At 44.1% G+C, this 26,409-nt stretch overlaps 1 protein-coding gene across 2 annotated transcripts; it reads left to right on the top strand.

The window, feature by feature from the left end:
- The first annotated feature begins 13,318 nt into the window (after positions 1 to 13,318).
- On the top strand, positions 13,319 to 26,096 carry RBM47 (RNA binding motif protein 47). 2 transcript variants are annotated; one of them, XM_047719161.1, is made up of 4 exons: positions 13,319 to 14,475; positions 15,333 to 15,536; positions 18,580 to 18,788; positions 23,311 to 26,096. In XM_047719161.1, exons 1-4 carry the CDS (start codon positions 13,350 to 13,352, stop codon positions 23,542 to 23,544), a joined length of 1,773 nt encoding a protein of 590 aa, XP_047575117.1. In that variant the 5' UTR covers positions 13,319 to 13,349; the 3' UTR covers positions 23,545 to 26,096. The 2 variants fall into 2 exon arrangements, with proteins under 2 accessions (XP_047575117.1, XP_047575116.1); XM_047719160.1 differs by having other exon boundaries at positions 15,330 to 15,536.
- The last annotated feature ends 313 nt before the right edge of the window (positions 26,097 to 26,409 follow it).

Here is a 26,409-nt window from a genome sequence, read left to right as displayed (position 1 = left end):
GTTCCTCCATCAGGAAAATGGGACTGATCCTTTTGCACGGTATTATAGGTATATATAGATACATAGGGAAGATATATACATAGGAAGGATATGTAGGGAGAAATCAATCTTTGAATAACTTCAGTCATATTCTAAATGGCATAGAGGAATTCCTTTCTAAAGGAACTCTAGTATTAATCCCTTTGTGAATTAAAGAATATTTTTATAATAAAAATGACCATCCCTTAAATGACCAGTTCTTAAATTCAAGTGGTTCCACATAAGTTTTTCTGAGAATATTGTGTTCAGGTTACTTTCTTAAATTTGTGTTAGTAATTTCAGTTAATATCTAATAGTTAGCAAACAGTATTTAGGGCCTATTACATTCAATGAGTAGGCACAAAGCAGTAGTGTACGTCTACTTAGTGTAGGTCTACTTAGGTCCAATATACAATTGGACAAATCTCAAAAAGAACATGGTTACTTTGCATTATCATTAGCTTTAAAATGCATGATTTTAACCACATATTTCACATGTACTGTCTTTTGTTTTTAAGGTTTTATTTATTTGAGAGACAGTGCATACATGAGCAAGGGGGAGGAACAGAGGGAGGAGGAGAAGCAGACTTCCCACTGAGCACGGAGCCAGACTCGGGGCTCAATCCCAGGACCCTGAGATCATGACCTGAGTCGGAGGCAGATGCTCAGCCCACTGAGCCACCCAGGAGTCCCTCATATGTAGTGTCTTAAAGTACTTCCATATAAAAGAGAAGGCAGTATCTACCTAAGTTCCCTTCCAGTTTGTTCACACCAATTTGGAAGCAAAGTCCCTCAAATTCTTTAGCTTCTAAAATTATGTTCTCAAGCAGAAAATGTGTGATTCTAAACTGTGGCTCTATAGTTCTCTACAAAGAGAACATCCTTGAAACACATCTACTGCTTTGCCCAGTAGTTGAAACAACAACAACAATGATGATGATGGGATTGGAGCATTTACCTCAGCTAGGTACCTTTCTGGGTGCTTCGTAGGTATTATCTCATTTAATCCTCACAGCATTGGGAGGTCCATTATCAGTCTTTCATAGGTGGTGAGACTGAGGGTCAGGAAGACGAAGTGATGGAGCCAGAATATGAAGCCCAGCAGTCTGGCCCCAGAGCCTGGCAGTGTCCCCACTGTCCCCACCACCTCATCACAATCCCACCTTCTCATGGAAGCATCTGGATCATGTGAATTCTAGCCCTTATATCTTTCCACTTACTGAATTCAGTGGATTTTTAAGTCCAAGATACAATTGGAATATATTCACTATTTCACAAAGGGCCAGAAACTGGTTATGGAACAGAACCTTGGGAATCTGAAAGCTCAAGGAAGAGGTGGGGAGGGTGGAAAGGTGCACTAAGTCATGCGGGGGAAAGGGTCTGGGCTTGGGGCTCCTTGAACCAGTGTTTGCTTTGCACTGATTGTGGGTTTACTCTGGTGACACTGGCTATTGCTAACCCTGCTATCACTAGGGAAAACACAAAAACAGAGTAACAAAGTACTAGGGTAGGGAGAGCTTGGGTGTGTCATCTGCTAAGTTTTAGTTCTGAGTGATCCTACTCGAGCTATTTGATCTGAGTCTCAAGCGCCTCGTTTTTAAAAGGGGGCAGAAACAGCGAACACTTAAATGACTTACCATCATGCACCTACACAGGGAAAGAACTGGGGCTCAAACCCAGGAAATCTGACCCTGGAGCAGGGAGCTTTTGCTGGAAAGGGCCAGACAGTGAATATTTTAGGTTTTACAGGCTGGACTGTCTCTGTTGTAGCAACTCACCTCTGCCATTGAAGCATGAGTCAGCCATAGGCAGTATCTAAACAAATGAGCATGGCCATGTTCCAACAAAACTTACTCTAGAGCCTACTCTACTCTACTCTAGAGCCCACATTGTAAACTTCAACTCATAGGAATGACATGAAAAATCAAGTGTCTTCCTAAAGGTATATTATACGTATAACAGGTGCTCCAAAATGGCAGCTATCGTTAACTCAGGGGTCTTTAAACATTATGGAAACTCGTTGAGATATTATTTCTAGTCCATCTCTTTCCCTCTGGAGATACTTGCGTTTAAGTCCTGTTTCTCCCTCAGGGCTGCTCTCTTCTTGGCATGTAAGTGAAGCACACTGGGGAGTGGTGTCCTCCTCCGAAATCCCCACTGTGCTAAAGACAGCAGTCAACAGAGGTTGTGTGTCACAAAGATGCTCGATAAAATGGATTTTGGTTTTTACAATTTTAATGAATTTACTGGATTACAGTGTCATTGGGTATATATTAGATTTGTAATAGGTGATAGATGATAATGTATTAGTTCTAAGTATAGGAGGATAAGGAGAACTTCACTCTTGAAGAATTTCCAATGGTCCGTAAATATAAGTAAAGCAGATACATGCAGATTTTCAGTCCTTGTTACAACTGGGCAACTCCCTGGTTGCTGTTTTGACCCATGGTCTTTCTTGCTGGTGCACTTGCTTAAGCCACTGTTGTAGCCTTGGCACTCGATAAAACATTGAAAGGACAAGTGTGACCTCCTAGAGTTGAGTCATCTTATGTGGCCGCCCATCTTGGCTCTTGGGTTTCACTCAGCCCTCTTTCCTCTCTTTCCTCCTTCTTCATCTAGCCTTGGTAGACTAGGAAGCCCAAGGGCTGTGCCAGTCATCACCATATCCCCAAGACCTAGCACAGCCTGGCACACAGCCATGTGTCCCATCATCATTTGAATGAATGAGTGAATGAATGAATAAATGCATCCATGAATATTGCTGAATCATCTAGTTCATCAGATCATTGCCTCTTGCCTCAGGAGTGCAAGTGTTGATAATAGTACCAGTGAACTGGGGTCCAGAACATTTTTAGTGATTGTTCATAGTATGTCTTTTTAAAAAACAAAATGCTGACTCTTGAGTAAGGAAGGCTTCCTACATTATTGAAGACACCAGCAGGGACCTTTGAGAAGGGTCCGGGTCTTAAAAACCAGATGCTAGCAGTTTTCCCGTGCCATGTAGTAGAGAGGTCTGAATTTAAATGAAGCACTTCTACAGCTTGGCAGATCCTTAGGCTGATTCCAGAAATAGTGTTTGTGGGACCCACGCCTGTCGGCTGGCCTGCAGGGACAAATCAGCTTGATGAAAGAATCCATCTGATAGGGCAGTATGGTGGTAGTTGCTTGGTTTGAAGAATTAAATAGAATTTGAAACAAATTAAATGAGTAGTTTGGTGTCAGAGACACACTGGACCTGTGAAGGATGTTGCACATTTCTCAGTCTCAGCAGCAGTAAGAGCCAGGTCAAGATGCCAAGTCCGTGCCATGAGTGGCGAGTATAAAATAACTTCTATTACTATTTAATTAATACCTGCCATGTACAAGTATATAATCTGGTTATCAATCCACAATATAGTCAGACTTGGGGCGCCTGGGTGGCTCAGTCAGTGAAGCCTCTTCCTTTGGCTCAAGTCATGATCTCAGGGTCTTGGGATGGAGTCCCGCATTGTGCTTCTTGCTCAGTGTGGAGCCTGCTTCTCCGTCCCTTTCTCTCTCTCTCTCAAATGAATACAAAGATTTTTAGGAGGAAAAAATAGACTCAATCAGGAATTCTCAAGAGAGGGCAATTTTGCCTGCACCCCCAGGGGACATTTTGGGTGGTCACACATGGGAGGGGATGGGCATCAAGTCGGTGGATGTCAGGGGTGCTAGGACATGGTACAGTGCCCTGGACAGCTTCCCACAATGAAGAATTATCACATCCCAAATGTCAGCGGGAACAAGGTTGAGAAACTTTGGATTAAAGGGTACCAGAGGTCCCTTTGCAGCTCAGATTCTGAGATTTTGTGAAATTAGATAATCTGTGTGAAAGAATTTTACAAATTGCAGAACACAACATACTATTATATGATATCAAAGCATTGCTGCTTCTCCTTCGTCCTTCTCCTCTCTGTCTCTGCCAGTCGGCCTTTCTGTTCTTTGCTAGATCCCTCAAAGGTTTGGGTCAAAGGAGCCAAGATAAGGGTTGAGACTCGAAGTCTCTTCTACAGCTTGTTTACAGTTTGGGAAAACATTAATCCAGGAGAAGGATGTGTGCCAGCTTTGTGGGATTCATTTTTTTCGGCATTACCCCATCAACCTGTTGAGAAAAAATATACAAGCGTGTAACGTCTATTTAAAGGGAACCTGATAACAGATCCTTAACAGTATTTGTGGGCTGCCAAATACCCGTAGAAAACTCACTCCCACTGCAAAAGCGGGTGGCTTTTCCCCTCTTGTGGTATACAGCCAGCTCCCCTGGGAACCCACAGCAAAATGCCTCGTTTGGGGGGATGTGTTGATAGAAATGGCCTGGGAAAAGTGAGTCTCTTGGCTTCTGCATCTGTTTATCAAACAGTCATTCATTGAATGGTGTGCTTTGCCATAACAAAATCTGTACAACCATCAACACAGTGTGAGACCCTTGGAGAATTAACTCTTCTCAGATTAGCTGGGAGCCGACAGAAGTATGGCCCAAAATAACTCTATTCTACTGCCTCTTTATCCTTTTGGGATTTTACCTAAAGAAGAGAGAGTCGTGGAAGGATTTTTATGTGTTCCAAGTGCCATGCCTTCAAATAGCGTGGGGTTGCTGGTAGGGATGGGGGGAGGGGTGGCAGTGGGGAGAGCCTGTGCTGGAATCTTGAGCTTACTATTCCGGCCTCCAGGTAAATTCCAGATAGTCTGCCTCCATTTTGAGTGGAACTCCTTTACTGCTTTCCAAACCCTGAGGTAACAGGAATGTCCCAGTGCCAGAGGCCTGCCTGGTGGTGGGAGTGTTCTCTGTTGTTTACTCTAATGGGTGGTGGTAATGTGGGCCCAGGGCAATATGATAACCACTCAGGGTGAGGCCAGACCTTGGCAGCTTTCTGCAGAAGCTGGCCTTCGATATTTTCTGAATCTGAATTTTTGAAATCCTGTTTCTTTGACTCTAAAGCCTTCACTCTTCTAGAACCTTCCATTATGTATTTTAATATATTGTACGGTTTATTTTACCAGTCTGTGAGGCCATGCCTAAGAAGTGACTGTCAGGAAAGACAAAAATGTTGTGATACAAATAAGGGACATCAAAATAGAAAGCTAACCACAAGCAGAGATAGAATTACCGCTTGGATAAATACATTCTAAAACCTCCCACTGAACTAAGTTCCAGCCATTGCTGGAAGACACTGCTTACCACTGTATATGATCTTCAAATTGCAGTGTGTCCATTCACCAGCAAATAAAACTCTCCTGTGAATTCCAGATTGCACATTAATCTCAGGTACATAACGTATGTGCACACACGCACGTGCACACACGCACACACACATACATCCCCACAGCCGTGAAGCAGAGTTAACTAGTAGTTTGGATAATTCTAGAGTATACGCACTCTGTTTTTAATCCTAGGTAAAGACTGGTTGGCAAACATGGGAAATATTTTCCCAGTACTGTGGTATTCCTCGCCCTCTAAAATGTCCCAGTTCAAAGTTAAAGTCCTCCCAAAAGATACTCTGAACCACTACTAAGAATTTAAATCCTTGATTTATGTCTTCATTAAATCTGAGTTAGCCCTGAAATTTTATTTTACCCTGACAAGCTCGAACTTGGCCTAAAACAAAGACAACAAAAACTCTGGCTAATAGGTCAGAATAATGGCTGGATTTGAAAATATATTCTGCGCTGTTTTATATGCCCAGCTGTGAATAAATGTTTCACATATATTGCCACGTTTATAAGCCAGCAGCCCTCCTTGAAGACAGAAGCATTTTTAGCGTGTGCAAGGATGGCGTTATGTCGGGATGGTCCTGCCTCAGGGGACCTGGCATCCGTGCGGATGACTGGACCCTTTGCATCCAGCACAAGTCTCTTCAGGTTCCTTCTGGAAAAGTCTCCGCAGACTGCTGTAGCCAAAGTTTAGGTGCAAAACAGGCTTACGCTTGGATGCCTGAGCCACATTGCCAGTGGAGAATTACACTGCCAGACAGCTTACCTGCTAGGAATGGAATCTGGGAGAATCTGGTACACCAGTCCACACCAGAACACGCGGGCTAGGCTTCCCACACTAACTGGCATGAGGTTGGCTGGGATAAGCACTTGTTTCCCCGCATACACAAGACTCCTACACAGAAGCAAGAGTCTCATCTCAAATTCAATTTTTTTTTCCTAAGTTCAAATTTCTTCTAACAGTTTGTTTTGTTTTTAAGATTTTATTTATTTACTTGACCTAGAGACAGACAGTGGGAGAGGGAAAGGAGCAGGGGGAGGGAGAAGCAGGCTTCCCGCCGAGCAGGGAGCCTGACGTAGGGCTCGATCCCAGGACCCTGGGACCACGACCCGAGCCGAAGGCAGATGCCCTATGACTTGAGCCAGTGACTCAAATATCAGCTCTGAGGCTCATGAACTGAGAATCTGCTTAATCTCTCTGTGCCTCAGTTTCCTTCTCTGTGAAGTGAAGCGCGTAATAATGCCCCGTACAGATGTGGTGAGGGTTAGAGCGAGTTAATGCGTTAAATAAAGAGTTTAGCACACTGCCGGGCACATAATGGGCGTTTAAGAAACATTAGCTGTTTTTGTCACCATTTTAAAGATGAGAAGATTGAGGCTTAAGAGGTTAGGTGGCTTTCCCCACGGTTCACAACTGGTAACCAGAGGAGCCAAGTTTTGTCCCTAGGTCTCTGCTAGACAACCCAAATCAGACTATCCGATTTTAAAAAACTGTCTTATATTGGGGCACTTGGGTGTCTGAGACTTGGGGCACTGAGACTTGGGTGTCTCAGTGGGTGAAATGTCCAACTCTTGATTTCGTCTCAGGTCACGATCTCAGGGTTGTGAGACTGAGCCCCGCATTGGGCTCAGCGCGGAGCCTGCCTGAGATTCTCTCCCTCTATCCCTCCCTCCACCTGCTCTCTCTCTCTTTCTCTCCCCTGCAAAATAAATGAAATCTTAAAAAAAAAACAAAAAAACCCCTATCTTATATTGAATGGATAATTCTGTGCCATTTATCCAAATTTTTGTTGTTTTTTACTTACAAAGTTCAGCTTATAAAGTGTACTTATTACTCATTGTGTCCACGTCTCTACTACAAGAATCTTGTTATTCAAAAGATGGTATTTCTCACTACTTAGACACCCCCCCAAAAAAACACACATGCATACATACACCTCCACCCTTCCAAAGAGGGTATTCTAAACTAATTTTTTAAAACACAGTAGTGATGGTGGCTATGCCTTTAAACGATAGCCTTATTAGAAACAAACTGTTAATAATATTAATAATTAATAACTAAGAGGTACAGCTCTTTTAAAGCAGTCTCTGGTCATTGAGCACAAATACAAGATGCCTTCATTCTCAGCTTTTTGGGATGTGTAGCGTAATTCTCTAGTTCCATTAACTCCAAGGTAGGCTCCATGAGAACGAGGTCTATCCATAGCTGTCACATAGTAGGTGCTCAGGAAATATTTGCAGAATGAATGAATATAAATGAACTTCTGTGTTTGTGTCTCTTAAGAAATTATTTGGGGCATCTGGGTGGCTCAGTTGGTTAAGCATCTGCCTTCTGCTCAGCTCATGATCTCAGGGTCCTGAGATCAAGCCCCACATTGGGCTCCTTGCTCAGCAGGGAGTCTGCTGCTCCCTCTGCCTCTGTTCCTCCCCCTGCTTGTGCTCTCTCACTCACTCACTCTGTCTCTCAAATAAATAAATGAAACTTTGAAAAAAATTATTTTTGTGCATATATAAGTGTTGGAAGCTGAGCCAGCCACCTTCACCAGCTCTCTCTTCTTCTAGGTCTCATAAACTTGGCTACATATTTAAAGGGCAAGTAACTTAGACTGGGGACGGGAAAAGGAAGATCAAGACGACCTTCTTTGAAATATGTTAGAACTTAAAAGTTGGTCCTGAAATAAAGTCGTTGCTCAGCCTAGGACACTGAGGGAGAAGAGATTGTAATACTTAGCAGTAGCAATCTATGCTACTTACCCCCATTGATGTTCTCTGTGCATCTTCTAGAGCAGAGGTCAGCATACTTGGTCTCTCCCTAGCCAGACAGCAAATATTTTAGGCTTTGCAGGCCATATCATGTCTGAACTATTTGACTCTGCCATGGTACTACAAAAGCAACCACAGCTAATATTTCCTTTAAGGGTATGGCTGTATTCTGATAAAATTTTATTTATAGGCACACCTGGGTGGCTCAGTAGATTAAGCCACTGCCTTCGGCTCAGGTCAGGATCCCGGGGTCCTGGGATGGAGTCCCACATCGGGCTTCTTGCTCGGCAGGGAGTCTGCTTCTCTCTCCACCTCTGCCGGCTTGTGCTCTCTCTCTCTCTCTCTCTCTCTCTCTCTGACAAATAAATATGTAAATAAATAAAATATAAAATTTTATTTATAAAAAACTAATGGCAGGGGCGCCTAGGTGGCTCGGTGGGTTGAGCCTCTGCCTTCAGCTCGGGTCATGGTCTGGGGTTCCTGGGATCAAGTCTCACATCGGGCTGTCTCCTCGGCGGGGAATCTGCTGCCCCGTCTCTCTGCCTGCTGCTGCTCTGCCTACTTGTCATCTCTCTTGCTGTGTGTCAAATAAATAAATAAAATATTTAAAAAAAAAAAAAAGCAACTAATGGCAGGCTGGATTTGGCCCATGGTCGTAGTTGCCAGGCTCTTGTTCTAAAGCTGGTCTAATTGTGATAAATCAGGTATTCTGTTCCGTCTCTGAGAGAAGAGTCGTATTAGCCATATATAGTACCCTTTTTTAAGGCATTAAATAAATCATATATCGCTTTTATATATCGAAGCCTTTGGCCTTAAAAATTCGTTGAGCAGCACACCATATAATTAACGATAGTACAATAGACGTAAAGATAAGGAGAATGGAGTTTGTAGACAAGATTTTTGTGAATGTGTTAAACTTCCTCGTTGTGCTTTTTTTTAAGGCCTCTAATGAAATCCTAATTTTATGGGATTTTTTTTTTTTTTTGTCCCTTTGGCATCTCTGAGCTTTCTCACTTTCTTTTTGAGTTTTTTTTTTAATTGTGGTAAAATATAGATAACAATTAACCATTTTAACTATTTTTAAATTCTTTTTAAGTATACAGTTCAGTGGCATTAAGTCCATTCACATTGTTGTGTAACCATCACCGTCCACCTCTAGAACTTTCTCATCATGCCTAATTGAAACTCCATAAACACTGGTGCTCCCTTCTCCCGTTCCCTATCTCCAGACAACCATGATTCTACTTTCTGTCTCTATGAATTTGTCTGTTCTAGGTACTTCATATAAGTGGAATCATACAATATTTGTCCTTTTGTGCTGGGTTATTTCACTTAGCATGATGTCTCCATGGTGCATCCAAGTTGTAACATGTGTTCTAATTCCCTTTTCAAGGCTGAATAATATTCCACTAAGTATACCTACCACATTTCATTTGTCCTCCCATGCATCCAATGAACAGTTGGGTTGTTTCTACTTTTTGACTATTGGGAATAACGCTGTTAGGATCATTGGTGTACAAATATCTGTTTGAATCCTGTTTTCAGTTCTTTTGGGTATATAACCAATAGTGGAATTGTTGGATTATATAATTCTAGGTTTAAGCTTTGAGGAACCACCATATGGTTTTCCACAGTAACTGTACCATTTTACATTCCTTCTAGCAATGTGAAAAGGTTCCAGTTTTCTTCACGGTCTTGCTAATGCTCATTTTGTGTTTTGTTCTGTTTTTTATAATAGCCATGCTAATAAGTGAGAACCACTGTGGTTCTCATTTATTCGTAGGTCAATGTTTTTAGTTAGTGTAAAAGACAGTTCATTTAGACATTACATTCATCAATGTCTGGTGCAAATTAGTGTGTGTGTGTGTGTGTGTGTGTGTGTGTGTGTGTAGATGCTTTCATCCCTCTCCTAGTTCCAAAATTAAGTGAGATGACTTCCAGGAATATATGAACAATAAGATGAATAATACAAATAGCTAAATTCATGGCACCGGGTATATAGAAGAGTAAAAAAAAAAAAAGACACTATAGCCGAAATTAGATAAACTTGAGACTGTGTCATAATGTCTTTGATGATTACTAAAATTGAAGTGGCAGTTTTCATCCTGAACTTCCTAGTGGCCAAAGAAAAAGGGGAAAGAGGGACAATAACACGATTCATTTATTCCAGATGATGAAAGCTCGGGAAAAATGACTTCTTGACTTATAGATGTAAGAAATCAGCTATAACAATTTTAAAGGAAGTGATTTTTTAAAAAAGAGTGATTATATTACTGACCCATCAGATTTCAAACTGAAAGCAAACAAAAATTTTTATAAAATTAATGGAATTGCCACTGGAAATGACTCTCATAGCTTGACCCTTATAAGACTTCTCTCGGTGTAAAATGGTCATTTCAGAGTAAAATTAGGAAAACACAAAGTCAACTCTGCCCATCTCAGAGCAATAGGGTGTCTTCCTCTGGACTTTAGTTAACGTTTTATGTAGCACAACATGTAAGATCTTGCATTGCCTCATACATGTTTATGTATGTCCTGGCATTTCCTTCCCAGGTCACAAATTATAAACACATACATGTTTGTACCAATAGTCTTCTTAAGAATATATCCTTATCTCCCTTTTGAAGCAAGGGAAGAACTTCATGTTCAAATCTGATATTGAAATTTCTGTTTCAGTGAGAAACTACAGGAACAAAGTATCATTTTCAAATTTGTAATAGAAAAAAAGACTTCATGATAAGTGGCTATGTTGTCAAACCAGTCTCAAGCACTTAAAAAGCAAAAGAAATAAAAGATAAGAATAGAAGCCATATGAAACAGATGTTTTTAAAGAACTGAGAAAGTGAGGCGCCTGGGTGGCTCAGTGGGTTAATAAGCCTCTGCCTTCGGCTGGGGTCATGGTCTCAGGGTCCTGCAATCGGGCCCTGCATTGGGCTCTCTGCTCAGCAGGGAGCCTGCTTCCTCCTCTCTCTCTCTCTTTACCTGCCTCTCTGTCAAATAAATAAATATTTTAAAAATATATTAAAAATATTAAAAAATAAATATATAAAAAAAAAGAACTGAGAAAGTGTCAAATTACCCTGAAATTGAAAGACTTGGGCTAGGGATGCCTGGGTGGCTCAGTCGGTTAAGAAGCTGCCTTTGGCTCAGGTCATGATCCAAGAGTTTAGGGATTGAGCCCTATATCAGGCTCCTTGCTCAGCAGGGAGTCTGCTTCTCCCTCAGCCTGCTGTGCTTTCTTTCTCTCTGACAAATAAATAAAATCTTAAAAACAACAACAACAAAAAAAAACATGTAATCTGGCTCCAGGGGCCACTCAGTTCCCCACGAAATCCTACTGCCCCTTGGTGTTAACAGCAGGTGAACCAAGAAAGTACTTGTTCAGCCAGCTGGCAAATACACATCTCAGATTTCAGTCGTGGCCCTCCAATTTCTTTTGTGTGTGTGTTTTTTTTTAAACGATCAAACTTACATTAATTATTCTTGAAATTTCCCTTAATATTCTATATGGTTTCTACTGGTGAATTTTTACAGATCATGCTCCAGATTCCTGCTGAATGATGAAACTTTATGCCATTAAATAATAAATATGTTTTTACAAAGAGTTTTTGAGAATCTGGAGGGATACTTATAAAATGAAGCAAAGCAACAAGATGCAAATTTGTTGGAAGCCAAGCTCCATCCCCACCCCCCAAAAAATCATATTAAAAAAAATATATATGGGAGAGTTTAATTTTGGCTATCATTGGGTAGGAATAACAGGAATGATTTCTTTTCCTACTTTTCTTAATTTTCCATAAAATTTACCTGAATACTTGTGTAGCCCAAAAAATGAAATAAACTTCATTTTTTAAAGGACCTTTTTACAAAAGCACGGCACAAAGCCCCTAATGATAACCTTACTGTATAGTTAAAATCATCTCCACAGAGCCCCATTCTGTATGAGCAAAAGTGAAATGGTTTACACTATTGTATATGGATTTTTTTTTTAAGGTCTGAGAGAGAGAGCCTGCCCATGCGTGCGCATGCACTAGTGGGGGGGGGGGGGCAGAGGGACTCTCAAGTCCTTGACTCCCCGCTGAGCATGGAGCCCCATGCAGGCTCCATCCTACAACCCTGAGATGGAGACCTAAACCGAAATCAAGAGTAGGATGTTTAACCGACTCAGCCACCCAGGCACCCCATGGCTATTTAATTTTAAGTTAACTAAAACGAAGTAAAATAAAAAACTCAGTTCAACAGTTACGCTAGCCCCCTTTTAAGTGTTCAGTAGCCACAAGTGGCTAATGACAGCTTTTCCATCCTCACCGAAAGTTCTGTTGCACAGCACTGCTTTCAAAGAAAAAATGTGGCATTGGGAACCAGGTGACTTGGAATCAAATCCTGGTAGGAGATGACTCTTGGCTGTGTGAAATGGGCAATTTACTCAACCTCTCTGAGCCTACAGACAAATTAGGAGTAATAATAATACGGCTTTCCATGTTAGGAGATTAAGAAAATCGGGAATAAGATAATGCGTGTGACAGTTCCCTAAAAACCTGTACTGTGGCTCACAGGATTGTAGCTGCTTCAAACCCCCTCCCCCAGTTGAACTTAATCTAGCTCTTTGTAGACTGATCCCAAATCCATGCATGGTTCCTACCCAAATTTTTACCTAAATGACACCGTAAAAATCCGACTTACCAGCAGCTCCTGACACAGCTCCTAGGCCACGTCCTTGGCAATGCTGATGCTCCATTTCTCTCTTGTAAAAAGCTTCCGCACACGGCTCTATCCTGTAGAATAACACCTCCTCCAAGTTTTCCTTGACAACTTAAATGCACTGCTCTATGTCCATTCCTAAGGGACAAGATTGTCTTAAAAAAAAAAAAAAAAAAAAAGCAAAGAAAGAGCCTTTGTCTCCCCAAGAAATAAATGGGGTAAAATGCTATATAACGAAAAGGAAATCAGTCTGAGTCGACAGTGCAGGAATTGAGCAAAAGATGTTCCCATTTGCTGCAAGAACGTGAGGTTTTTCACTCCCAATTACAGCAGGTTCGCCGTGCTTCAAAGCTGTTGGGGGTACTGATTCAGCGGAAGTCCTTACTCGTTCTGAAAATTTTTTTTTTTTCCCGAGTCCCTTCTGGTTTTTCCGGCAAAACAACTTGGCTAATTTAGACTCTGTTCGAGCTGCTGTATTTATTTCTCATCTAACCACCTGCTGGTTAAGGCGTGAGTCTCGCAGGTCTTAAAAGAATGAAGTAGCCAGGTTGAGGCTCGAGGCGGTGCGGACTCCACACTCACCCTGCCTTCTGCCTCCTCCCCCCAGGTCTCCTGCAGCCGTGGATGCCTTTGACATTATGACTGCAGAGGATTCCACCGCAGCCATGAGCAGCGACTCGGCCACCGCGTCCTCGGCCAAGGTGCCGGAGGGCGTGGCCGGCGCACCCAACGAGGCGGCGCTGCTGGCGCTGATGGAGCGCACGGGCTACAGCATGGTGCAGGAGAACGGGCAGCGCAAGTACGGCGGCCCGCCGCCCGGCTGGGAGGGCCCGCACCCGCAGCGCGGCTGCGAGGTCTTCGTGGGCAAGATCCCGCGCGATGTGTACGAGGACGAGCTGGTGCCCGTGTTCGAGGCGGTGGGCCGCATCTACGAGCTGCGCCTCATGATGGACTTCGACGGCAAGAACCGCGGCTACGCCTTCGTCATGTACTGCCACAAGAGCGAGGCCAAGCGCGCCGTGCGCGAGCTCAACAACTACGAGATCCGCCCGGGCCGCCTGCTCGGCGTGTGCTGCAGCGTGGACAACTGCCGCCTCTTCATCGGCGGCATCCCCAAGATGAAGAAGCGCGAGGAGATCCTGGAGGAGATCGCCAAGGTCACCGAGGGCGTGCTGGACGTGATCGTCTACGCCAGCGCGGCCGACAAGATGAAGAACCGCGGCTTCGCCTTCGTCGAGTACGAGAGCCACCGCGCTGCCGCCATGGCGCGCCGCAAGCTCATGCCCGGCCGCATCCAGCTCTGGGGCCACCAGATCGCCGTGGACTGGGCTGAGCCTGAGATCGACGTGGACGAGGACGTGATGGAGACCGTCAAGATCCTCTACGTGCGCAACCTCATGATCGAGACCACGGAGGACACCATCAAGAAGAGCTTCGGCCAGTTCAACCCCGGCTGCGTGGAGCGCGTCAAGAAGATCCGCGACTACGCCTTCGTGCACTTCGTTAGCCGCGAGGATGCCGTGCACGCCATGAACAACCTCAACGGCACGGAGCTGGAGGGCTCGTGCCTCGAGGTGACGCTGGCCAAGCCTGTGGACAAGGAGCAGTACTCCCGCTACCAGAAGGCGGCCAAGGGCGGCGGCGTGGCAGAGGCGGCTGTGCAGCAGCCCAGCTACGTGTACTCGTGCGACCCCTATACGCTGGCTTACTACGGCTACCCCTACAACGCGCTCATCGGGCCCAACAGAGACTACTTTGTGAAAGGTTAGTGGGGGCTCTTCTGCGGTGGGGGGAAAGGGGGCCGAGAGCCGCATGGCCCAGGCAGCGTCAGGGGTGTTGTGGCTATAATTTGCTGAGCTGCTAGATGGGCTCCTCCCCGCTACTCACCCACCCTCCTTTGGGTGTACGTTCTGGGGTCTGTTCTTCACAGGTACGTAGAGCATTTGCTTCCATAGCATTGGGGGATACGCAGGTTGTTCCTCTGTATGGGATGAGCCCTAAAATCACGGGGGCATGCAAGCATTTTCTTGCACACTACCTTTGCAGGACCTACCCTATCTGGGGCTAGTCCGCCAGTGTCTGGGTACTTAGGTTAAAGCCTCCTTGTGAAATTCATCTTTAGGATGTTGTTGGCGTGGTGGTGGTAGTTAACTTACTCGCTAGGGTAGAGTGAAACCAGGCATTACACCGGGAAACCAATACCTAGGTTCCGAGTCCTGCTGTCATCAGATTGACTGGCTGTGTGACTTTCATCAGTCCTTGACCCTCCCTCCGCCAGTTTTCTCACCCACACGATGAGGAAGGTGAACCAGCAGATCCCCTTCCAGATATAACATCTTTGCAGCTGGGGAATGTTGTTCTTTATTGAAGTTGCAGTCACAGTCCTAGGAACTTGCCATGTAACTTCATCTCTTGCATGAGTGTAAGTGCTTAGGATAAGAATCTAGGATGGAATAGAATGTTGGAAGCCTCTTACCAGCTCATTCTAGAGCAGCTTACACACCACCTCCAACTTGACTCAGGGCAATCACTGGAACGCCGAGAATCTTGAGTTAAGATCTGCCTCTTGTACCATCAGCTGTTGGATGCTCACCATTTTTTTGTGTTGTTATTCCAAGCAGGCAGCATAAGAGGCCGGGGTCGAGGTGCAGCTGGCAACAGAGCCCCAGGGCCCAGGGGTTCCTACCTTGGGGGATATTCAGCTGGCCGTGGTATATATAGCCGATATCATGAAGGGAAAGGAAAGCAACAAGAAAAAGGATTTGAGCTTGTGCCGAATTTGGAAATCTCTGCTGTCAATCCCGTTGCCATTAAACCTGGTACAGGTCAGTATAAACCAGAGATAGCCTGCATCCACTCAGCTGAAACCCCAACGCTGTCTTTGAAGTGACCCCAAGATTTCCTCGGGCTCCTTCATTGACACGTGCATTCCCCTTCTTACAGGCAGCCAGAGGTCAGGCAAAGACTATGGCCTCCTGAGCCACTTTCTCTAGAACTTAAGGGGCTCTTCTACCTCGGATCATGTTCAAGTCAAACTTTCCAGTGGTGGGTTTTTCCAATGGGTGTCATCAGTGGTTAACCTATTGCTCAATCTGTGACCGAGTTGGACTGGTGAGGAGGGGTGGCAGAAGACACAGAAAACTGGGAGGCCCTTCTGTATCTTCTCTGGCCCAGACTGTCTTCTCCCTCCTCAAGCCTTTTGCTACACCAGCAGTCAGCAGCCACAAGGTACCGCTGATCACTGGTTCCAAGAGTTGGTGGAAAGGGTAAAAAATTTCCTCGGGAGCACAAAACACAAGTGTCCCTTGTCATGGTCTTAGAACAAGCCAGAAAACCTGGGAACAAGGCAGCTTAAAATGGCAGCTGCTCATTGATAAAATGGCAGTTGCTCGTTTCTTGGATTCCAATTCCCAGCACTCTTCTCTCCCCATCTTGCTGGAGCAGTAGATCGGGGGTAGGGACACATATAATTCAAGCCAGAAGCCTTGAACTTTGCTTTCACCTGCAAGCCCCACAAACCAGTTTGCCCCTGTGATTAGTGCCCATTGGTCAACCTAACAGGAGGCAGGTCTTCTTTCTGATCCAAACTTGTGCAGAACTCGAATCCCGAGGGCAGAGTAACACCAGCTCACACCACACAGGTGTCCAAATGTAGGGAAGCCTCATTCGTGGACAGTCAGAGCCATCCTCCCCCAGCCCTCTTCCTGGTTTCAGGGAGGGCAGATTGAAAAGCTCTTGGAGAGAATCCTCCCCTTAAAGCTCAGCTGCTCCAACTTTCTTCTGGTTGAGGATTGTACGCTCCTTTCCCTAGCTAAGAGATCCCAGGAATCTGCATTGCCACGTAGGGCTTAAAAAGTGTTTTCCCAGTAGAGCTTCCTTTTGATAATCCAGCAATTTTTATTTATTTATTTATTTATTTATTTATTTATTTTTGCCTGTGAAAAAGTGTTGCAAATTCTCCGTCAAGTGACTCCTTACACTGGATTTCCTTATAAATGCCACTGACACTATAAGTGTGTTAAATTGATCATGGATGTCCCTAATGCCTTAAGACAGAGCCTAGATGTGGGAGCTGTCACTTCTTCCTGTTAGAAAAGGGACTTCTGTTGGCAAGTTGTGATAATTTAAGATTTAACTAGAGAAAAGAGCTTTTTTTTTTTTTTTTTTTTAAAGATTTTATTTATTCACCTGACAGAGACAGAGATCACAAGTAGTCGGAGAAGCAGGCAGAGAGAGAGGGGGAAGCAGGCTCCCTGCCGAGCAGAGAGCCCGATGTGGGGCTCGATCCCAGGACCCTGAGATCATGACCTGAGCTGAAGGCAGAGGTTTTAACCCACTGAGCCACCCAGGTGCCCCGAGAAAAGAGCTTTTAAACCATCTTTAAGCATATAGTCATGTCCTGGGGCCTGAAATAGAAATTCCTGCAGGCTGACAGCCAAAACAATCCAGAGTTACTCAGTAAAATCCCAATGTTGCTTAAACTCCTAATCACATCAGGTCCCCATCCCCATGGCCTCTCTTTCTAACTCATCCAGAAAATTAGAACTTTATATTTTAGGAGAAACACCAGGGTAATGCTGAAATATGTGACCACAGACCCTGTGATTGAAAAGGCAGGTGAAGGATTTGGTGAAAGTTTTAGGTCCATTTTATTGAAAGATCGTACCGTGGTTTAGCCTGCAATCATTTGTCTCTTTACCTGATGTCAGGTGAGCTTGTAGTAGAATAAATATACCTACAGTTGTAGAAAAAACGTGAAAGCCCACTCTGTGTATGCATTTTATGTTCTTGCTTACCCTTCAACACACCCATACGTACCACGTACTCAGACTCCTCCAAAACCAGAGCTAGAATTTTTTCCTTGTACCTGTCTTTATTAGATGTCGGCATTTATTACCTGCTGTCTGTTTGAGCCCTGGTTAAAATAGGGACTTCACTCACAGATCACATCTTTGAGTTGGAGGGGCCCGTCCCCAAACCAGTCACTCTGCCTGCTTCACTGCTATGAGTGGACATTAGAAGATGAGGGAATTTGCCATTTTTTATTAAGTATTTTTGCTTGAATCAGTAATGCTGAAGCTAAAACAGAGTGGGGAAGGCACGCACAGACCTCTGAATTCCCAGAAGGAAACCCTCAGCAGCACCTGTTTCTTAAAACGTGAAAGTGAGGGGCACCTGGGTGGCTCAGTGGTTAAGCCTCTGCCTTCGGCTCAGGTCATGATCTTAGGGTCCTGGGATCGAGTCCCGCATAGGGCTTTCCCCTCTGCAGGGAGCCTGCTTCTTCCTCTCTCTCTCTCTGCTTGCCTCTCTGCCCGCTTGTGATCTCTCTCTGTCAAATAAATAAAATCTTAAAAAAAAAAAAAAAAACGTGAAAGTGAAAGGGTGGCAGGTTTGGTAATGAGCCGGGTGGGGGATGAGGGCGGGCCAGCTCCCTCTCCCTCGCACCTGGTGGGGCCTCGAGCCTCTGATTTCGTGTTTCACTCTGAGCCTCTCCTCTCGGTCAGAAGGCCCTTGCCTGTGCTGTAGGAAATCAAGAGTGGGATTCCAGATTAGAGTTCTCTGTAGAGGCAGTAGGAAAAACGTTGGTGCCGACACCTAACTCTGGAGATCTCTCTGTGAGCATCTGTTGGGAGACACCATTGGTCCCACGTGGTTCCTTCTGCAGGATGAGCAGGGAGCTGGAGAGCATACCTGCCAGCTCCCCTCTCTTCCTCCTGGGTCATGCCTTGTTACCTGGCCTCAGGGAGCATTAGTTAGCCGGCGAGGCCCATGATCACCACACTTGGCTTTGCAAAATAACAAGAAAGGATGGATCTCCCTCAGGGACTCTCAAGCGACACGCGTTTTCCCTTATCCCTTCTCTTGCAGTGGCCATCCCTGCCATCGGGGCCCAGTACTCCATGTTTCAGGCAGCGCCAGCCCCTAAAATGATCGAGGACGGGAAAATCCACACAATGGAGCACATGATCAGCCCCATCGCCGTGCAGCCAGACCCAGCCAGCGCCGCCGCAGCCGCCGCCGCCGCAGCTGCCGCCGCCGCCGTCATTCCCACTGTGTCCACGCCGCCACCCTTCCAGGTAGAGCTCTGGCTGGGGTCCTTGACGTCCTTGTGGGAGGCCTCCCTTTAGCATGGATTCATTTCCCGGTCGGCAGGACAATCAGCTGTGTGCCTCGCTCTCTGATAAACCCTGGGCAACGGGAGAAATGGGTCCTATAAATCATGTCAGGACAGAAAAATTCAAAATCCTAATTGTACTACCCCAGGGTCATCACTGGATTAAAGATGGGAAGCATATGCAAAAATGACACACGTAATTCTTCACAGTGTCATGATATTGTACATACGATTTTTTTTTTTTTTATGACGCTGGGTAATTTTTAACTCCTGTTCTTTCTGCTAAGGGGCTAACTCCCAAAGTCCAGGGAGATAGCTCACGCTTTCACATTCCAAATTGCAGTTCGAGGAAGACTTTTTTCTTTTTTTCCATTCTCTCTCTCAGGGTGCCTGGGTGGCTCAGTCGGTTAAGTGTCTGACTCTTCATTTCAGCTTGGGGACTTTCTGTCTCCCTCTGTCACTCCCACCCTGAGCTCTGTCTTTCTCTCTCTCTCTCTCTCTCTCAGTAATTTTTTTTTTTTTTTAAATACAGTTCTCAGAGCACAGTGGGTTAAGCGTCTGCCTTCGGCTCAGGTCGTGATCCCGGGGTCCTGGGATCCAGCCCCACATCAGGCTTCCTGCTGGGTGGGGGAGTCTGCTTCTCCATCTCCCTCAGCCCCCATCTCATGCTTTCTGTCTCACACTCTCTATCGCAAATAAATAAATAAAATCTCTAAAAAGTAAAGTTCTTCTGCCCCCTTCTGTGTATAAATATTTCAACATATATACCCATATACAGTGTGTGTGGAGAGAGAACTGCCTGTAGAGAGAGAGATCTATGAAACGTTACAAAATTTGTCCTTAACCCTCTCCTCCAACCAGACCCAGCTGTTTCCATTCCTCCTCCTCCCAGTCCAGTCTCACGGTTCCAGCCTCCTTCCCCACCTTTGCTCACAGCTTCTCTTCTCTGTGGTGTCTTCAGTCTCGTGACTTCTGTGGAACCTTCCCCATCCACCATAGCCTTGGAAATCCTGTCCCCTGTATGTCTCGTTACCCACGTTATACCTTGGCGAACGATTGCCGCTTTGTTCTGTCTCCCAACTCATGAAGCTCCCCTAGACTGAGAGTCACATCTTGTATTTTCTTTTTACCATCAGTGCATAGCACATAGGGAATACCTATAGATGATACGTCATTCTCCCAAACAAAACAAAACAAAAAAATCGTGTTAAAGCTGCTTTTCATGAGGCTCTCAAATACCTTTTTAGTCAAGAAGCACAGATACCCAGGCTGGGGGTCTCTTCCCTCACTGGGTCAGAACTATGCAGGGAGTATATTTACAGAACAGATTCTTAGACTCCCACCTTGAAGACTCCCACTGGGTAGAACTCGGCTGGGGTTCTAGAACCCAGTGATGCTGAGATAGAGCCAGACTGGGGGACCCATCACACGGCCCTCGTGTCGCTTTTGCCCTCGCACAGTCTTACTGTGCTATTCAGAAAGGGTCACGCCAGTTGAAGTATATTCCTGTGTCGTTGTGTCGTCAAGCCTTCCTTGAGTCTGGACTTCCGAAAGCCTGGAAAAGGAGTAGTCGTAAATGACTCACACTCTAAATGGCAACTGAGCATAGCTACGGCTTGTGGCCTGACTGTAAATATCTACAATAACCTCCAAATAGTATTTAGTGGAATTCTGGTAATAATGTCAGATTTCCCTTGACTAAGAAACTCGTGCACTTTTGTCCATGGCGCGTGGTGTCCCAGATTCCCGTTCTCGTATTCACCGTCCCAGGCTGTTCTCAGTCTTTCATCAGTCTCAACTCGGTGTTGCCATCAGGGTCTCTGTTCCGAGTCTTTGCTTATGAGTTTGTTCAGTAGACAGTGATGATCAGTTTATTCTGATGAAGATTCCACCCCCCCCAAACCCCGTCCTTCAACATATCTGGAGCTATTACTTTTGAACTTGAGAATGACTTCTTTGTTTATGAGTGGCCTCTGTGCTCACCCACCAGTCTCGGTCCTCTGCATCCTCCCTCTGAGTTCTTTACCCTGGGCTCTCTGAACGTTTGGCTCTCTGTCCCCACCCCTGTATTCTCTGCCAAATTGCAGCAGCAGAAGGAGCATTTTGAGCGCTGCTGATGGGTGACTAGAACACTCTTCCAAGTGGAGCCACACTAGAAATCTGCTCCCAGCATTACTTCCAGAACCTTCCTGTGGAACACCTTCGGTCGTACTCCTCTATCTTGCACATGCTCAGGGATGTTCCTGCTCAGCCATTTTATATTCTCCACTTCATAAAGGCTTTATAAGTAATTGAAGAAAACATTTACTGGCATAGACCTTTTTAAAATTTATTTCTCAAGGAGTTCTCAATCTTCACAAACCTCTGGTATAAGTAGAACAGGGATAGGCATTTCCCCTTGATGAGGTCTCTTCCTCTCCTCCTTCCTCCGCCAGCTTCCCATGCTCAACCCTTCCAGGCCTAGGTGTTGAGCTCAACCTTAGCACATGGAGAGGTTTCTCTCGGATGTCCCCTTCCCTGCAATTTCATCCCTTTATGCATTTGTCACTGAATATATGTCTGCCCATTTGGAAAAGAGTGCTTGTGTCTTGCTATAAGGCACCATCTTCCCAGTTCTGAAGTTTCTCTCTTGCCCATGAGATCTTTGCTGTTCTAGTGTTGTAGGAGATGAGCTAACACAGGGCTAAAAGTGCAGGCTCCAGAGTCACCATTCCTTTGCTTAAAAGCTGTGTCACCTTGTGCAAGTCATTTAACACATCAGACCTCTCCGTATAATCATAGTACCAGCTTCATTGGTGGTTGGGATGATTCCAGAACATCATACAAATAAGGCACTTAGAATAGTGCCCAGCAGACCACCGTCCCTCGGTTGTTACTATCATTTAGTATAATTATTATTTTGGTTACAGTGGAAAAAATGGCTCTTTGATGGTGAGTCGCCTTTGAACGTAATTTTATGACTCTCATTTGCAAATTTTGTTAGGGAAAGATAACTAATTCCCTTATAAATATCCAGGAAGAACTCATTTTTAAAAATTGAATTCTCCATTTCGTATATCCCGAATTGTTTATTTTGAAGATGCATGAAGACAGAGAGGCCATATAGGCATTTACTGCAGGGCGCCGTGAGAAACATAAGGTGTACTAGATATTTGGTTAAGCGTGTGTTTCTTTCACTGAAAATCCCCTTTGCCATAAAGCATCTCACAGCACTGGTTCCGGAGCAAACCATTTGGGAAATACTGAGCTGCAGTCTTTACTCTTTACACCTGTTGGCTCAGGAAATGTAGCATGTTCGGCTTTCAGGTAGACGAGAGCAAGTAGCTGGGACTCTGATGGAGCCCGAGGTGGTGTCCGCGGTAAGGAAGCTTTAGTGAGTGAGCTAGCCGTTCCCTACTGGCTTCTCCTGCAGAAACTCCTCCTCATCCTTCAAGACCCAGCTCAAATGTCTCTGCTTCCAACATTGCTTTCTCCAACTTCCCAAGTGAGTTGGTTCCTTTTCTGAGCCTCTACAACCATCTGCACAGTTGACCTTGAGGAATGCAGGGGTTAGGTGTGCCCACCTCCCCCCACCCTCCACGCAGTTGTACATAAACCCACATGTAACTTTTGATCCATCGCAGCGTAACTACTGACAGCCTACTGTTGACTGGAAGGCTTCCTGATAACATAAACAGTCGATGAAACATACGTCTGTATGTTACATGGATTAGGTACTGTATTCTTACAGTAAGAAAGTCATAAGGTAAGAAAAATCATAAGGAAGAGAAAATACATATAGGTACTGGGCTGAACAGTGGGAAAAATCCACATGGAAGTAGACCCACTCAGTTCAAACCCTGGTTGTTTGAGGGTCAACCGTACGCGTCGTGGGTGTCCTATCTTAGGTGAGAGATGGTCGAAGTCATCAATGACACCTGCTGAAAATTATATGTGGTTGCAGGGTTTTCAGGTCACAGCTTCCAAAGCTGCCCCTGTGGAGATCTGTACACTGGGTTCCGTAACATTGTCACAGTCAGTTGTCCTCTCCCGTTTTTGAAGCACCATGTTCCTTCAGTTAAATAAGAGTGGAGGCACTGGCATGTATTTTATGGACCATATTTTTAATTACAGTGAGATCAGCTGAGCAAAGGGTAGATTCCCAACTCCTTTGCCACTGGAAAGGAATGGCAAGATGGAAGATTCCGAAGTATTTAAACTTAGCTTGGCAGTTCTGTCGCTTTGACTGTTTGAACTCAAAGGAACCTTGACTTGAGGGCACAACATCTCCAGCTTACCTTAATGGCCCTTACCACCTTCCCTTACAACAATTATTTATTTTACCCGTCTACCTCCTTGCCCTGAGAATGAAAACGTCTGCCTTCACCTCTTCCTGTCCCCTTCCAGCCCCCCAGGAATGGGAAGAATGAGTCCATGGGTTGACTCCATGGGAAGGGCACCATGGGTGCAGTCATTAAGGGGCCTTTCTGTGTCTCCCCCCTCAGGGCCGCCCAATTACCCCCGTGTACACGGTGGCTCCGAACGTTCAGAGAATTCCCACTGCTGGAATCTATGGGGCCAGTTACGTCCCGTTCGCTGCTCCGGCCACTGCCACGATCGCCACACTACAGAAGAATGCGGCCGCTGCCGTGTACGGAGGCTACGCGGGCTACATACCTCAGGCCTTCCCCGCCGCTGCTATCCCAGTGCCCATCCACGACGTCTACCAGACATACTGACACTGGCGAGGAGAGTGCAGGCAGACCACAGACTACCCCTGAAGGAACACTTTACTATTTATGAAGAAAGAATGTGCAGCATTACCGCACTCATGAAACCTGAAAGTGAAGAATGTTATCCAGTATCATCCTGAAAGATTTTATATTCATGAAGTTTCCACTAGTTGTTGTTGTTGTTGTTGTTGTTGTTGTTTTTTAAAGACTGTTTTCCACTTAGCAGACCCTGTTCATACATTTCTAAGAGACTCGCGACGGTTCGTGCCTTAATACCATCTCTCAGAAATTTGTACGCCGTTAGTATATTTGTATAGAGGTTTTTGTTTTTGTATTTTTAAGGATATATTTTCAGTATGAAGGTTATTTTCTTAACTTCTGCACTCCAGAGATTTCTATTTTGTAGTACCTTCAATAATATATCAACTGTATATGGAAAAGCACACTTGAGCAGCTAGGGAACTATTTTGAAAAATATATTCAATATTTAAAGATACAAACAATAGTGCTTTAAAATACTACATAAAATGTTATTTTAAAAGTTATACTGGAAAGTGCAATTTTAAAGTGAGTAGAATCTCTATTTCAGCTGGCATTAAGGGGTGACGGTGTTACCATGTGTTATCTATGACGGCTCTGTTTTTTTTGTTTTGGTTTTTTTTTTAAAGAAACACTCGATCTCTCCTTAAGCCCACGTTGAAAAGACTTGTCACACTTCTGAGTCCAAACACTGGAAAGCTCTCACCTGCCACATTACCCTGTTTCCCGTTTCTTCTCCATGTGTCTTGCCCTCCCTACCCCCCTACTCATTCCTTCCTTCCTATCCCCACCCCCACCTCTGAGTCTGGCAAGTCTAGGGCAAATGAATTACTCTGATAGAGAAAGCATTGATAGCTTTTATACTTCTTCTGGGTTTTTGTGGGCTTTTTTTTTTTTGTTGGGGGTTTTTTGTTTTGTTTTGTTTTGTTTTTTTAGTCTTGGTTGGGGAGGTATTTCCAATAGCAGAGTATGCATAAGCACAAGATTTTAATAGTTTCCATAAGATATCTTTGCATAGTTATTTAATGTTTCATATAAGACCTTAGTTCCTTTTCTAACGCTTTTATCTTATTCATTTTTGAAGTATGAGTTTATAGAGACAGTGAATGTTATTGTCGACAAGGCCCCCAGAGACTCTTGTCGCAGAAAGTTATGCTTCTAGCTGACTTATCATGTTTCAATGCAAAATGTCTGTGGTGTCAAGGGTGTTGGTAATACTGTGTTTATTGAGCAGGGCTTTCCTCCATTGCTGTGCACGTGGTAGGTGAGCTGACTTGGGACGTGCACATCCAGGAGGAGGAGGAGAGACCTGTAGAAGTTAAAAGATAGCTTGTACATAATCTAATGCTGGTTTTTAGTTGTTTTATGTTGCGGAAGTTCATGGTATAGAGTTTAATGCAGAGTGAAACCGTTTTATTTCAATGTTATTAAAAAGTTTTATTATTAGGAAGTTAATGTATTGTTGCAGTGTTGTGCCTGTTTCCAGGCTTTTGTTCAGCAGAGTGAATGTAAAATACAGTAAAATGTTAAGAGTGTCATCTGCTTTATGAAATACATCAACTTGGAACTTTTTTAAAAGGCTCCATCAAGGAATTAAGCTGTGCAATAGGTAGCAAGGACACAGTTGTGTGTTTATGTCACATTAGAGATCTATAAAATCTTTGAACTCACTGAATTTTTGCTAATGGCTGAATTCTTATTTATGGATTAATAATAGGATCACGCCTTTAGCAAATATTTTAGTTTTGTCTTAAATTTTAAATTAAGAGACTCCCAAATGCCTTTTCCCTCCCCCTCATCTTAGGGTGGGATGAATTTTTTATATATAAGCAATATTTATTTAACTATTCTATAAAATTATTGAGTGCCTACCAAGGCCTTTAAACATTTCTAACATTTCTTTCCATCGTTCTTAAATGACATAAAATGATTGTGCAATGTTCCTGATGATGTACCCAGCAAGCTGCATCGAACCTTTCGGACTGTGTCATCCAACTAAATACAATTTGGATCAGATCCTCGTCCCTTGACTTAGTGCGAAAGAACTCCTTCCAATGAAGGATTGTCGCAGAGGTTCACTGGATGAGACTCTGACCCAGCGGTCTTACTGTATTTTACATATACCTGTAAATTATTTGCAAGAAAAAAAAAAGATAATGAGAAGAAAAGAAAAAAAATTGATATCTCAACATGGCAACTACCAAACTACCCTAAAAACAGATTTTGGTGAGCCTGTTCTCTATGGTCTGTCTGTTTCTGTTTCAAAACCATTTCACATACACTACTGAGGTAAGTTTATAACTTGAAATGTGAACTTTTTTTTTTTTAGGGTTAAGAACAAACTATATAAATATTAAAAAAGCTTTAGTGTTCTCTGTTTTCAAACATGTTAGCAGTTTAGTTATCTTTAGTTGCTTTGTATTTGAAAAGCTTTTAAATTTATTTAGATCTTCCTCCATTTACAATACATTCTTAGGATGTATGTAGTAAATAAAGCTTTCTTTAAAGCAGTTTCCAGACCTTATTTTAAATTGTGTTTTCTTTATACTGATTTTTTTTTCCCCCTAACAAGACCAGAGAAACCCTCACAAAGTGGAAGGAAACAACTAGTTCAGTATTTTCAGCCAGAGTAACCAACAAGTTACTATCACATTTTTGGCTTAGAATTACAGTGAAGATGGGTTTTAAGTAAAAATTGTGAATTATCCGTATCCTCAGACTTGAGCTTAGGTGGTTGAAGGCTAATCACCCAAATTATATTCAACATCTGGACTTGGGTAGGGTGTGGCTAAGCCTGTCACTGCTGTCAGTCCTCAAGTTTATGATCTCAAG

Source organism: Lutra lutra, chromosome 2, assembly GCF_902655055.1.
Source record: "Lutra lutra chromosome 2, mLutLut1.2, whole genome shotgun sequence".
In the NCBI taxonomy this organism is placed as follows: Eukaryota; Metazoa; Chordata; class Mammalia; order Carnivora; family Mustelidae; genus Lutra; species Lutra lutra.
The sequence above is the reverse complement of the archived record's forward strand: the minus strand, read 5'-3'. Positions and strand labels throughout refer to the sequence as shown.

Coding starts and splice junctions, on each gene's coding strand:
- RBM47 (XM_047719160.1), top strand. CDS start 13,350: ATGACTGCAGAGGATTCCACCGCAGCCATGAGCAGCGACTCGGCCACC. Junction 14,476..15,329: donor CAGAGACTACTTTGTGAAAG/GTTAGTGGGGGC, acceptor TGTTATTCCAAG/CAGGCAGCATAAGAGGCCGG. Junction 15,537..18,579: donor TGCCATTAAACCTGGTACAG/GTCAGTATAAAC, acceptor CTTCTCTTGCAG/TGGCCATCCCTGCCATCGGG.